This window comes from Anolis carolinensis, chromosome 1 (assembly GCF_035594765.1).
Source record: "Anolis carolinensis isolate JA03-04 chromosome 1, rAnoCar3.1.pri, whole genome shotgun sequence".
Classification (NCBI taxonomy): Eukaryota; Metazoa; Chordata; class Lepidosauria; order Squamata; family Dactyloidae; genus Anolis; species Anolis carolinensis.
Window position 1 is genome coordinate 330,213,534 of NC_085841.1, and position 14,925 is coordinate 330,228,458.

Sequence of the window (14,925 nt, forward strand, 5' to 3'; positions counted from 1 at the left end):
CCATGATTCCATAATGTTGAGGCAATGACTGTTAAAGTAGTTGTCAAACAGGATTATTCCAACAGTGTAGATGTACCCAGGGACAGAAAAATCTGAGATTGACATCCCTGGCAGACTGGGGGTGTTGGAGTCCCAGAACCAAAAGTACGTTTAGACTGTGGAATGAATGCGTTTTGACACCACTTAATCATGATGGATCATTGATATGGAATTCTGAGAATTGTAATTGTACAACATTTTTATCCTTCTCTGCCAAATGCTGGTGCCTCACCAAATGACAAAACCCAGGATTCCATAGCATTGAGCCATGGGAGTTAAAGAGGCATTAATGTTTACAGTGTAGATGCACCCGTCTCCAGGCCTTCTGTGGGATCTGGGGTACCAAACCTGTACCACATTCATTATTGGCTGCATCTACACTGTAGAATTAATGTTGATTGACACTTGAACTGCCATGGTTTAATTCTGTGAAATCCTGGGAATTGTAGTTTGCAGAGGCACCAGCACTCTGGCAGAGAAGGCTAAAGGCGTTGTAAAACTCCAGTTCTACCTTCAGGTCAGCAATCCAACCTTCCAGTCATCAGTGGGTTTAACATACTGCGCCACCAGGGACTCCTGGTTAAAGGACGTTTAGTATAATCCCAAGTTGTTAACTTTGTGTTTTTTTAAATACATTCTAGGAACCCTGGTGGCGAAGTGCGTTAAAGCACTGAGCTGGAGACCGAAACATGCCGGGTTCAAACCCCGGGAGCGGCCGCTGTTAGCTTCAGCTCCTGCCAACCTAGCAGTTCGAAAACATGCCAATGTGAGTAGATCAATAGGTACAGCTCTGGCGGGAAGGTAACGGTGCTCCATGCAGTCATACCGACTACATGACCTTGGAGGTGTCTACGGACAACGCCGGCTCTTCGGCTTAGAAATGGAGATGAGCACCAACCCCCAGAGTCAGACATGACTGGACTTAACGTCAGGGGAAATCTTTACCTTTACCTAAATACATTCCAACTGTACCCTAGGTACGCTTCTGATAACGATAAATAAAACTTTCCCGCAGGTCAAGCGGGAGGAAAACAAATTTCCATATTAATGAAGGGGCGGGGCCTGGCTTTTCCGTTTGGCGAGGCCACTGAATTTTCCATATTAATGAGGGGCGGGGCCTAAGCCAACCAATCCCTGACCGGTGGGGCGGGGCAGAGCGGCGGGGGGCGGATTCCAGGTAGCAAACCCGAAAGCGAGAGGGTGGGCGACGTGTCTCCCCCGGGAGGGCGGGGCTTGACGTCACGTGCCGGGGAGGAACAAACACCCACGCGCGTAGACAGGGCAAGGCGAGAGAGGAGAAAAAAAAGCGCGGAAGGCAGAGTCAGTGAGTGGACTTAAAAGCGGGGAGGAATGCGGCGCGGGAGAGGACTTCGCCGTCGAGGGCGGCGGCGATCGGAGCTGGGGCTGCCATGGCGAAGGAGGAGATGACGGGCGGCCACGAGGACCCCGAGCTCCTCCCGGGCGCCAAGCAGGAGCCGGGGCCGGAGGGCAGGGCCGGGACGCCCAACGGGGCTCTGCCGGGCTCTGCTCCGGCGGAGGTGCGTCTGTGCCGGCGGCGCTGGCTGATCGTCCTGCTCTTCAGCTCCTACTCCTTCTGCAACGCCTTCCAGTGGATCCAGTACGGGAGCATCAACTCCATCGTGAGCAAGTTCTACGGCGTGAGCGCCTTCGCCATCGACTGGCTCTCCATGTGCTACATGGTGGTCTACATCCCGCTGCTCTTCCCCGTGGCCTGGCTGCTGGACAAGAAGGGGCTGCGCCTCATCGCCCTCGCCGGCGCCGCCCTCAACTGCCTGGGCGCCTGGGTCAAGACCGGCAGCGCCCAGCCCGGCCTCTTCCCCGTCACCGTCCTCGGCCAGGTGGTCTGCTCCCTCGCCCAGGTCTTCATCCTCGGCATGCCCTCCCGCCTCGCCTCCGTCTGGTTCGGGCCCCGGGAGGTCTCCAGCGCATGCGCCCTCGCCGTCTTCGGCAACCAGGTGCTCACCCAGAGTCAATACTATTAAACAGATACATTACTTTGCTGTCCAAGGCTTTCGTGACCGGAACCACTGGGTTGCTGTGAGTTTTCTGGGCTGTATGGCCATGTTCCAGAAGCATTCTTTCCTGACGTTTCGCCCACATCTATTCTAGGCATCCTCAGAGGTTGTGAGGTATACTGGAAACTAGGCAAGTGGGGTTTATATATCTGTGGAATGACCAGGGTGGGAGAAAGAACTCTTGTCTGTTTGAAGCAGATGTGCATGTTTACTTGGCCACTTTGTTTAGCATTGAATAGCCTTTCAGTTTCAAGGCCTGCCTGCTCATAAATCAATCAGGGCCAGCGAAGACCTCCCAAAAAAGGATTATCCCAGGTAGGATGCAGCCAGACCTTGAAGCTGCAAGGCTATTCAGTGCTAATAAAGGTGCCCAATTTCAACATTCACACTTGCCCCAGACAAGAGTTCTTCCTCCCACCCTGAACCTCCCACAGATATATAAACTCCACTTCATAGTTTTCCAACAGACCTCTGAGGATTGCTGCCATAGATGCGGGCGAAATGTCAGGAAAGAATGCCATACAGCCTGGAAAACTCACAACTCAAATACATTAATCCATATACAGGCAGTCCACCGTGTTACAAACACCTAGCTTACAAACAACTCATAGTTGAGGATGGGGGTGAGACAACAGGAAGGGGTAGAAATCAATCTTTGTGAAGGGAAATTCACTCTTGTAAGAGTTCTCATGGGGAAAAGGTGTCTCCAGTGAAGCTTTCTCACCAGTCCTTGTTTCCACAGCAAGCCAAATGTTTCGAAATCCAATTCTCACAAGGACAGAAAGTGAGATGAAATTCTCCAAACAGGGGTACAGGCAGCAAAATAAACTCCACAGGGGTGTTCACCTTACCCGTTGCTATCCAAAGCTTATGGTTGGAGTTTTACTTTAAAAAATGTACCTATTCCAATTTACAAACAGTTCCAACTCAAGAACAAACCTACAGAACCTATCTTGTGCATAACTTAGGGACTGCCGGAACATAAGTATGACAGCAACAATATTTATTTTCATTTAGTAGTAGCAATAATTGTACAAGTAGTATAAATAGTAATAGTCACTACTCAGTTTTGTTTGTCATCTGTCTCTCCCCCACGGTCAGAGGTGGAAAACAACCTGTACACTGTAGAATGAATGCAGTTTGACATGACTTTATCTGCCTTGTTCCAATGCTATGGAGTTCTAGTATAATGAGGTGCCAGCCCTCTTTCGCAGAGAAGCGTCGAGTTTTACAAGGTTTTTGCCTTCTCTGCCAAAAAGCGCTGGTGTGAAAGAGTGCGCACTCCAGGAATGTCTATAACACCTGGTAACTTAAGGTACGAAACAAAGATTGTGTCTACACAGTAGAGTTAATTCAGTTTGCCAATGTAGAATTAATACAGTTTGATACACACGTCCCTTTACCTGGTATGGAATTGTTGGAGTTTGGTGAGGCACCAGTACTCTTTGGAAGAGTTTATATAAGGAAAAAGTTCTACGGAAGTCTCCGTATTCCATCTCTGATTATATTCATGATGCCAGATGAAGGCTTAACATTTTGAGATCAAAATCCGAAGCTTGGGTGCATTTACATTGTAGAACGAATGCAGTCTGACACCACTTTTAACTGCTATGGCTCAGTGCTATGGAATCATGCGTTTTACAAGGCCTTCTCTGCCAAAGATTGCTGGTGCCTCAAAAAACCACAAGCTGAATTATGGGACATTTTGGGTCCCAAGCCTTTTGGATAAGGGAAACTCAAGCTGTGTCTCTGAAGCCTATATATCAGCGGGAAGAAAGCCAAGAAAATATTGGCACTGGCATGGTAAAAAGACTTGGGAGCCCATGTTGGTCCTACCTATTTTGCACTATATTTCTCATTTCCCCAGTGAATGGGTTGTTAACTGGGGATGATGGGTACTGTATTTTGGGAACCTGGATGGCATTTGGTTCCTGATTCATATATTACAGGGACATGCACCTTTCTTTAGAGATAAATGTTTTTCACACATATGTGATTGACATATGTGATTGACAAGAACTTCACTGTTCTGTAGTATTTCGTGTATATGGGGGGCATACAAATGATTGGAGGTATGGGTTAAGCATCAGGTACAAATGTATGTGTGTATGGAAGAAAATAAATTATTGGAGAAAGATGTGTAGATTGAGAAATATCCAATATTATCCTGGATTAATCTTAAGGTAACTGGTGGAGAGGGATTGTATTTCATGTGTATTGAAATTTGTATATTCCTATATCTAGTAAGATTTGTATGTTCCTTACATCTAGCAAGATGATATTTTTCTGATTGGAGTTTGAGCTAGGTAAAACAAAAGTTGCAAACTGCATGACTTTTGCCGATTTCTTCAAAATGAACCAGGGATGGTAGTTGCAGGCTATTTCACGTGTTAGGTTCTCATGTTTGCAGATGTTTCTTGCTTTGTTCTTGCTGCACTTTGGGAAATGTAAGGATCAACTGGATTGTAGTTGAGATGTATGGGGAAGAATTGGTGCCGTTAGACTCAAGGCAGGGAAGTACTACCGTAGTTATGGGCTCTGCTTCACTTTCTGACTTACCTACTTGTGAATTGTATGAGCCCAAAATGGCATCATGTTCCCACTGTATATCTTAAAGCAATTTCCCAAATGGACCTGTCATCATACCAGCAGGGAATCTAAATCAAAGAAGCTCATTGTAAAGGTAGACCCCAGAGAAGGACTGTAGCAACTGCGGTTGCTGAGCCAGGGCTATTCATGGAAAGGTGGTTATACATAAAAGCACTGTCCAACCGTCTCTGGTCAATGTTTGTATATGTAGTGTAAATGTTTAATTTTATCTGTACTCCCTTTAGAACTGTACCTTCAGACTCTGTGTTACATCAAAGTCAATTTCCCTACTCAGTTATATTTTTTAGTATGCTTAAGTGATCTAGTAGAATTGTTTTCCATCATTATCATCAGCATTCCACCTTTTGCAATGGCTTACAACAGATAAAAAAGCCCACACACTTAAACATTCACCAAATGCTAAAGTTAAAAATGATTAAATGATAAAAAATTAAACATAAACCATTTTTTAAAAGGCCAGTATAACAGAGTAACAAATAGAAAACCCAGCACATTGTTTAGACAGGATGAAACTTATAAAGCCTGTTGAAACTCAAAAGGTCTTTTGAAGTTGTCATACAGAAGTGAAAGTATGTTTCTCCCCAGTCTGTCTTTTGAATCTTAATAATACTTCTCCCTCCTTTGATGGGGAGAAGAGCGGTATATAAATAAATAAATTAAATAAATAAATTGATGGGTGAGACATGCTTTCCTGTCCTTGACCCTGCAACCCTGCATTCCCCTATATCATGTAGATCGGGTTCAGAGGCACAAAATCAGGGATGTGTCTACACCGCAAACTTGATGCAGTTTGGCTCCACTTTACCTGTCATGGCTCAATGCTATGGGATTGTGGGAGTTGCATTTTGTTGAGACACCAGCACTGCCTGGCAGAAAAGGCTAAAGACCATGTAAAACTCTTAATTACATCAAAGTCAAATCTCCATAACGAGTTACAATTCTTAGCATGATTGTGGCCCCATCTATATGGCCATATAATGCAGTTTGAAACTGCAGTGCAGATGGAGTCTAAGTTCTCTAATCGAATTATTTTGCATTATTATTATTATCATCATCATCCCACCTTTTGCCCTTTTCAAGATGACTGACAACAGATTAAAAAACCCACATGGTGAAACATTTACAAAATACAAAAGTAAAAACGTGATTCAATGATAAGCATAAGCTATTTTTAAAAGGCCAGTCCAACAGAAGTAACAAATAGAAAATCCAGAACGTTGTGTCAGGATGAGAACGGTCGTCACTTGTATACAGAAAAATGGAGGGTACTAGTCTGAACTTCTCTGAGGGTGCATCTGCACTTTAGAATTAATTTAGGATTAATTAATTTAACTTTAAGTGCCATGGCTCAATGATGTGGAACTAAGGGAGCTGAAGTTTCGTGAGGCACCAGCACTCTTTGGCAGAGAAGGCTAAAGATCTTGTAAGACTATAGGTACCACGAATCCATTGTATTGAGCCATGACAGTTAAAGTGGGATCAAACTTCCTTGATTCTATAGTGTAGAAGCATCTGGATCAGGGGTCCCCAAACTAAGGCCCGGGGGCCGGATGCGGCCCTCCAAGGCCATTTACCTGGCCCCCGTCCTCAGTTTTAGACTTAGGCTCACCCAAAGTCTGAAATGACTTGAAGGCACAAAAACAACAATCCTACTTGATTATCTCATTTGCCAGAAGCAGGCCCACACTTCCCACTGAAATCCTGATAAGTTTACAGTATGTTGGTTAAAATTATTTTTTATTTTTAAATATTGTATTGTTCTTTTATTTACCAATATTGTAAAGGAAATATTGTAAATGAATGATATGTAATAATATAATGTATTGTGTATACATATAATATTGATAATAATATTATAATGTAATACAATATAATATTTATTTCAGTATTTCTACCCCGCCCTTCTCACCCAATAGGGGACTCAGGGCGGCTAATAATAATAATACAATATAATAATATTGTATAATATAATAATATTAATTATATATTATATATTAAATGTAATATTTCTAATAATATTACGGTATAATGGTATAGTACAATATAGTATTATATAATGCTAATATTGTGCTATGCTAATAATATAATATATTGTATGTACATACAACTTGTAAGCCGCTCTGAGTCCCCTTCGGGGTGGGAGACGGTGGGGTATAAATGTAGTAAATAAATAAATAAGTAATTGTTGCTAGGTTTGTTTTTTTTTTCCACTACAAATAAGACATGTGCAGTGAGCATAGGAATTTGTTCGTTTTTTTTTTCAAATGATAATTTGGCCCCTCAACAATCTGACGGACCATGAATCGGCCCTCCACTTAAAAAGTTTGAGGACCCCTGATCTGGATAAATGAGATACAGAGCCTGGGGGCAACCACTGAGAAGTTCCTGTCCCATGTTTCAAGGATGTTGTGACTGAGAGAAGGGCCTCCCCAGAAGATAGCAAAACACGGGCAGGTTCATAAAGAAGAATAAAGTCCTTCAAATATTTGTGATTCACTCCATTGCAAAATTAAGCTGTTAATTTTAAATATGATGCCATGCATCTACTTCTGCGCCTTCAAAGGACTACCAATTTGTTTGCTTTTAAGGTGCCCAAAGGCGGTTCTTTGTTTGGACATGTGTGTTTTGCTGCAACAGATTGAGACAGCTCCTTCTTTGGAAAGCTTCAAATGTTTGTTATAGTCTACACTGGTGTAATTGAGAATTGCTTTCCAGTTTTATTTATTTATTTATTTATTTACAATATTTATATTTTACCCTTCTCACCCCGAAGGGGACTCAGGGCGGATTACAATGAACACATATATGGCAAACATTCAATGCCAACAGACAAACAACATACAGTATAGACAAACACAGAGGCATTTAACATTTTTTTTTCCAGCTTGATGATTCCGGCCACAGGGGGAGCTGTTGCTTCACCGTCCACTAGTGGCTGTACTTCCTCATTCCTTTCCTCGTGTTTTGCTGGCAGTTTTATGATGTTGTAAATTAGTTAAATTAGCCTCCCGCATAAAGCGTACCTAAATTTTCCTACTTGACAGATGCAACTGTCTTTCGGGGCTGCATAGGTCAACAGCAAGCCGGGCTATTTAATGGTCGGGGGCTTAACCCGACCCGGGCTTTGAACTCATGACCTCTCGGTCAGTAGTGATTTATTGCAGCTGGTTACTAGGTCCCTCTAGTTTAAATGCTAGTGTTTCTCAAAAGAAAACTCAAAAGTTGCTACTTTGTAAAAATTTTATGTTTGGTGTTTCTTTGCCAGCATAGGAATTTTTCAGGGTGTCTGAAAATTATCTGTACAAAATACAAAAAGCATTGCAGGAAATTTTCACATCAAAGATACAGTTACAGCAGGCATGGGCAAACTGCGGCCCTCAGATACTTTGGACTTCAACTCCCACAATTTCTAACAGCCTAATCACACAACACCCCACTTCTGATACAAGTCAACTCCAACATAGTCAATAGTGAGGAATTATAAGAGTAGCATCTCAAAAACACCAGGTGAGCCACAGTTGGCCACTGCTGCTGTCTTACAAAACTGAACAGAGGACAGTGCAAATACTCATACATTGCTATTACCTAAAAGGAACGTGTAGCACTTTTGAGGCATAGGGATGGAAGTTGGTAGCATAAATTATCATAGACTTAAGTCTATTTCATCAGGTGCATGGAGATCCATCAGGTACATTCTGTGCGTATCTACAAAAAGCTTATGCTACCAATTTATTTCATTTAATTTCACAGGTACTACAAGATCCCACTGTTTATTAATCCACACCAACTTGCTATGTCTTTGAATGCTTCTACCTAATGAAGAACCCTTCCAAGCACTACTGATGCCTTTTCAAATGCCTCTTCATATCAAAAGCATTGAAATTTCCATCGAAGCTAATTTCAGAGCTAAACAAGCAGTTGGACAATTCCCCTGCTAGATTTCTGTCTAGACAAGAGCAATCACAGTAGTAGGTCAAATGTGGGAAGTGAACCACAGAGTTTTTAATCTATTGAGTTTGAATATGGGATCCCTACTTCACCAGAAGAGGATGTAAATTCCTGTAACTATTGTTCTAAGTGAAGCTTTGACCAGTTTATTGAAGCTGTGTCCTGGAGCATTGTAAATTGTATTATGCATTAGGAAAATGCTGGAACAGTTATCCATAGATGTGGGTTCTGTCTTGCCTGCTAGCTATGAGGACTAATAACCATATCCACAGTTTCATTTGACAAGATCTTGTTTTCTTGGTTCCATTGAAAGTATTTTTTCTAGCTCTTCATTTAAGATAGTCAAACTAAATACGCTTACGGTACTTTAAAAACTTTTCAAATAGCATATTTGCCCTGTGTTGGGTCAATCCCACTTCAGTGTTTTGGCTGTTTTACTGGAATGCACATTTCTTTTTGTAAAAAACCACATACAATGTTGCAAGAATAATGTGCAAGATTCATTTTACTGTTCTGCTTTTACAGTTATATTATCTTGGCTTTAAACTCAGAGGGCTGTTCTTAGGGACTGTAGATATTACAGAAGACTTGTGCACTTTGCTTCTAGTTCAGTGTGTCTGCCTGGTGAAATAAATTTTGGCTTATGTCCTTTAATAATGTTTATGTGTGTAATTGAAATGCCATGCTGGGCAATATCTTCTGAAGCCCTAGCAACATCACAGTATCAGTCTTACAGCTAACCATAGGTTGGAGGTTTGCAGTAGCTCTCTTCTTTTCAACCATGCAGCGTATAATTGTGCTATTGTAAGCAATTTTGACCTTTTGATGTTGACCTATCATCCAGTTTGTTTTGATTGATTTTGTGACCCAGCATGTTTGACTTGGCTAAGATGATTGTCAGAGTGGGCATTTGTGTCACTTTAACCATGTTTAAAATACCTTAAAGCAACCCAATCCGGTCTAGTCATGGAAGTTAAGCAAAGCTAGTCATAGTTAATACTTAAATGGGAGACCATCAACTAATACTAGGTGCTGCAGTATGTATTTCAGAGGAAAGAATTGGTAAACTGCCTTTGAGTGTTCCTTTCCTTAAATAATTCAAGGAAATTCGTGGATCACCATACGTCGACAGGCAACACACAAAATATGGAAATAAAATCAGAAACAGAAGGAAAGGCATTCAAGAAAGACTGCTGTCAGGTTCTTGTATTTTGAAACTCTGCCTCCTCCCTGATAATGTATGTTTTGATTTGGGAGTCTATAATGACAATGTACATAGGATGTTATTATTATTAACAATATTAATATTTTATTTGTACCCTGTCCTCCCTTCCCAAGGGCGGTTTCCAACAAAAATAACAAAATGGCAAACATTCAATGGCAAAAACAGATAATGATAAATCAAATCAAAACAGTGGATAAAACAATCTCAAAAGAAATTTATTAAACCAAATAAAAAATAATACATAATTGAAGTTAAATAAACATAATATAACCCATCACACACAATTTTCACAGGCAGAAGTAGGTGTCCAATATCTAGATGAGGATTTATATATAAAGGTGTAGTAGTCTTCCTCTCCATATGCTAAGGCGCAAAAAAGGACAACACAATATAGATTTCAAAACATACACATTTATTTGGGATTGATGCCAGATTAAATTAAATTTCATCTCCAGACTATGTCAAATTTAAGATTTGCCATATAATTACCTAAAATATATACCATACATTAATTTGTGTGTGTGTGTGTGTGTTTAATGTAAAGATCCTTAATAGTTTCTGGAATGTGTTTTATTATGTTTATTTGTAAATCCAGCATTGTTATCATACTTCATGCTATCTTCCGTTATCTGCATCCTTGATGATAATGGGTGTGCGTTTCCCTATGCTGGTTGATTTAATCCCATTTTCCTTTTTTAAGTGATTAGTTTTTCTGATAGTCCTGAGTTTCCGAAGCTTGCACTGATTTGGTCTATGATGTGTATTTGTCAATGACAAGGGACAGGGATGGCTCCACTAAACTGAGCTGACTCACTTTACATAAGCCTTCAACAATACATTGAGCTGACTCACTATACATTTTAATATAAGTAAATAAAGGTGACCAAAGGACAGTAATGTTTAATCTCCTATGGTCCCTTCAGATGTTCATTGTGATTTACATGAATTATCTAGCTATAAAAAAATTAGTAAACCAATATTATGCCCATATGGCAGAATTGGGGCAGAGAGAAAGAACCAAGGCTGACAGAGTAGGTTGGGTGTGTGCTTCCTCTGTCAAAGAGCCTCTGCTACTCACCATCCACAGGAAGCATGTACAGTAGAGTCTCACTTATCCAACACTCACTTATCCAATGTTCTGGATTATCCAACACATTTTTGTAGTCAGTGTTTTCAATGCATTGTGATATTTTGGTGCTAAATTCGTAAATACAGTAATTACTACATAGCGTTAATGTGTAATGAACTTTTTTTTCTGTCAAATTTGTTTTATAGCATGTTTTGGTGCTTAATTTGTAAAATCATAACCTATTTTGATGTTTAATAGGCTTTTTCTTAATCTCTCCTTATTATCCAACATATTCGCTTATCCAGCGTTCTGCCGGGGTGTTTATGTTGGATAAGTGAGACTCTACTGTAGCTGTTTAGCCTTCCCCTGTAATTTATTTTATTTGGTAAGAAAATAAAGCCAGAGGAAATAGCGGGAAACATAGGAGTGCTGGGTTGGAAGAGACTCCAAAGGCTATCCAGTGAAAACCTCTGACTTGCAGGAACACACAATCAAAGCATCCCTGACAGATGGCCATCAACCTCTTTTAAAAACTTCTAGAGAAGTTCCACCATGCCCAGAGATAGCATATTCCACTGCCAAACAACTTTTGCCATCAGAAAGTTATTCCTAATGTTTAGGCATAAAAATCTCTCTTTTTTCTGTAACTTGAATCAAAGTGAAGACTACATCAATTGGACCATGAATGAAGCAGATTAATTTCACAACAAAAGGTTAATATGGAAATACAGAAGCATATTTTGCGAGGTCACAGCACAGGCAAAAATCAAGCAGGTAATGTCTATCTGCACTACCTTTTTTTATATAAGTGGTTAGCTTTGGGTGGTAGGATGGAGTAACCGAGAGAGTCAGAATACTTTGATTATTTCAAAGAGTGTACCACAATTAAAAAAGGAGATGTCTTCCTGGGCATTACTCCTTTAATAGAAAACTTGGTGCCTTAGGCAGAAATAAGATAGAAAGAATGGAGTACAATTCTAGGGATATTTTCTTTCACCAGGCTCAACTTTATTTTACAATTTCCATTTTGGTGGCTCAACTTAAGATTTCTTTTTCAGCATGCTGAATAGCTGTTGCGATGGCTTATCTGCTTTCCCATTTTCTCTCAGTTTTACTGTTCACACATGTTGATTAAATTATTTTGAAGGCAGCTGCTGTTTACTTTGTCTACTACAGACAAAGCTACTGTAGGTGTGACTGGAGCAGAATCCTGCTCTTTCCCGTCGTCGTCATCATCTCCATCATCATCTCCTGCTTCTTCTGTCCAAGGTTTATTGCATTTTTATTGCAAACATGATGTTCCAGTCCATTACCAAATGTCTGTGGTTTTCCAATCCCCTTTCACAACCCCCAAAATGGCTAAAAAAATCTTAGAAGAAAGAAAGAGTGAAGTTGGGATTGCATTAAAAAGATTTTGCAAAAAGAAGTACTGTACAGGCAGTCCTTGCGTTACAAACAACTGACTTACAAAAAACTCAGTTACAAATGGGAGTGAGACAACAGGAAATGAGAGAAATCTCCTCAGAAGGGAAATTAACTCCTGAAAGAGTTATCATGGGGAAAAAGTGTCTCCACTGAAGCTTTCTCATCAATCTTTGTTTCTACAACAAACCATTTTTTTTCAAAATCCAGTTATCACAGGGACAGAAAGTAAGGTGAAATCGGAACAGGGGCACAGACCGCAAAACAAACACCACAGAACTTGTGTGTGTGTGTGTGTGTGTATGGTTGGAGTTATATTTTAAAATGTACCTGTTCTGACTTATATACAAATTCAACTTAAGAACAAACCAACAAAAATGATATTGTTCGTACCTTGGGGACTGCCTGTACTTTTAAGTCAACTGTGTTATTAGCTGAAAGTAGTCTGTACTTAGTTTTCAAGAAAGCAATGGTGAGTCTCCGTTAATGCAAGAGTTTTTAATGAGCATCCCTGCAGTTTTTAAAATGAACTGCATGGAAACCTGTGGTCTCTTATCCATAACAAAATTGTGTTTGTGTGCCACAGTGAAGAATGTCCTTGACTGAGTCCACAAGTGGAACCAACAATCAAGATTTTTGGGCAGGCAACTTTGTATAATATTCTGCTTCTTTAACCCAAGGACTCGTCCTCCATATCTGAACATTCATTTCTGCTTTACTGTTATTGTTCGTGTAGCTATTGGATAGCAACTCAAGGCATGTGAGCTATATTAGCTCTATGTAATCTGCAAAGTGTTTTTTTTTTTAAAAAAAAAATCTTATTTGATTCTTCTTATAGTAACTTCGGAAGGGCTCTGTGACACCTGGTACTTCAGCATCACTAGGGAGAAAAACTGCATTCCTAGGTAGATCTTGCTTGCAATGATGCAGATTAGAATCTTGTCAGCTGGTTGCAACAAAAAAGAATGTGATCTTACACTGTTCTTCAGAGGTAGCAAGAACAGTACAGCCCCCGGGAACATTGTGGAAAAACTGTTAGTCTTTAATGTTGTTAGATTAAAAACTGGAGAAGGCACCAGCACTTTAATATTGTGTGGAAGAAAGTGTATTAGTAGGTGTGTCCTACCATGCGACCAGATAATAAGCAACATCTCAAATTTCCTCTTCTACACAGACCGTTTTCACTCCAGCAACCTTGTCTGCTACATCAGATAGCTTGAAATAAATTACATACAGTTCATAATATTTATGTATGAGTTGCAAATTGTGATTTGGACATAGAGGAAAACTTGTAAGCGTTACTTTTTTTGATGACCATGGATGTGCAGATAGTAGGATTTGGGGAGTTGTTGCCCTCAAAAAGCAATTCTTCCAAATTCTAAAACTGAGTTTCTGTAAGACGTGGATGTTACATTTTCTTTGGATGAGAGGCTGGATGGGAAAGTGGGGGTGTAGGGACAGTGAGTTGGAGTTGAAGGTGTCCCTGAAATGAGAAGCTGTGTTGATTTTAAACCAATTTGGGAATTGCTGATAATGCTTCGTTTGAAATGACAGGGAGGCTATCATTGCCGATGTCTAAATCTTCTTGCTGTGCTTCTATTCTCATTCTGCATGTGAATATTCAGACTATAGGAGACATACCAAGTGTGGCTGCTAATTATGTCTTGAAGCCAAACTAGAGGGTGTGTCATGTCCAGGCGAAGATGTGCCTTTTGGAGAAATGAGTAGCTTTACAAAACTAGATGTGTGCAAGGCAAAGAGGGAAGAATTAAGCCACAGCAAGATACAAATAACATCTGCCAACATACCAACTTCTGAATAGTCACTGTTTGATCTTAACTTGGAGCTATCTGTGCTATGCTTATTTTGGGGGTTGGCTGCAATTATAACCAGCAGCACATCCAATCCTCACAGCTTACACGTACCAGAGGCTCATATCGAATCTAGCCTCCTGAACATAAAAATAGCTGATAGGAACCACTGAAGAAAAATCACGGGTTCTCCAGCATTTTGCAGTCTGTGAAACTTTATACCAGTGACTCGCTTTTTGAACTGCTGTCCCCACTGTGAGTTTTCCAAAGGTTTTGTTCTTTGAGCCTTGTAACCAATGATTCATGTGCAGTGATCACAAGGCAATGTTATTTTTTCACTTCTAGGGTAGCAGTGTCCCTTGTTCTATCAGCAGTATTTCATTTGAAAGGCTGTCAAAATGCAGTCCTAGAATCATAGAATCATAGAATAGTAGAGTTGGAAGAGACCTCATGGGCCATCCAGTCCAACTCCCTGCCAAGAAGCAGGAAATTGCATTCAAAGCACACCCGACAGATGGCCATCCAGCCTCTGTTTAAAAGCTTCCAAAGAAGGAGCCTCCACCACAGTCTGGGGGAGAGAGTTCCACTGCCGAACAGCTCTCACAGTGACGAAGTTCTTCCTGATGTTCAGGTGGTATCTCCTTTCCTGTAGTTTGAAGTACTTAAACTGAAAGTATCCTCCTTTGAAGGGACGTCCAGTCCACTCCAGTTAAAGAATATAGGGAAAAGCCCTGAAGTTGACCAACAAGAATTGACACTTGTATA

The 14,925-nt window shown here is 40.7% G+C and overlaps 1 protein-coding gene across 8 annotated transcripts in view; it reads left to right on the top strand.

Annotated features, from left to right (window-relative positions):
• The first annotated feature begins 1,254 nt into the window (after positions 1-1,254).
• The window catches only part of flvcr2 (FLVCR choline and putative heme transporter 2), a 77,000-nt gene continuing 63,329 nt past the window's right edge, over positions 1,255-14,925 (top strand). For 7 of the 8 annotated variants that reach the window (XR_010002125.1, XR_010002124.1, XR_010002122.1 and 4 more), the window contains exon 1: positions 1,255-2,015. Coding sequence is in view for 4 of the 8 variants with exons in the window: in XM_062968323.1 (XP_062824393.1) it covers positions 1,449-2,015 (567 nt within the window). In the remaining 4 variants the exon portion in view is untranslated. The remainder of the gene's footprint in view (positions 2,016-14,925) is intronic. The other variant, XM_062968325.1, reaches the window with a different exon arrangement.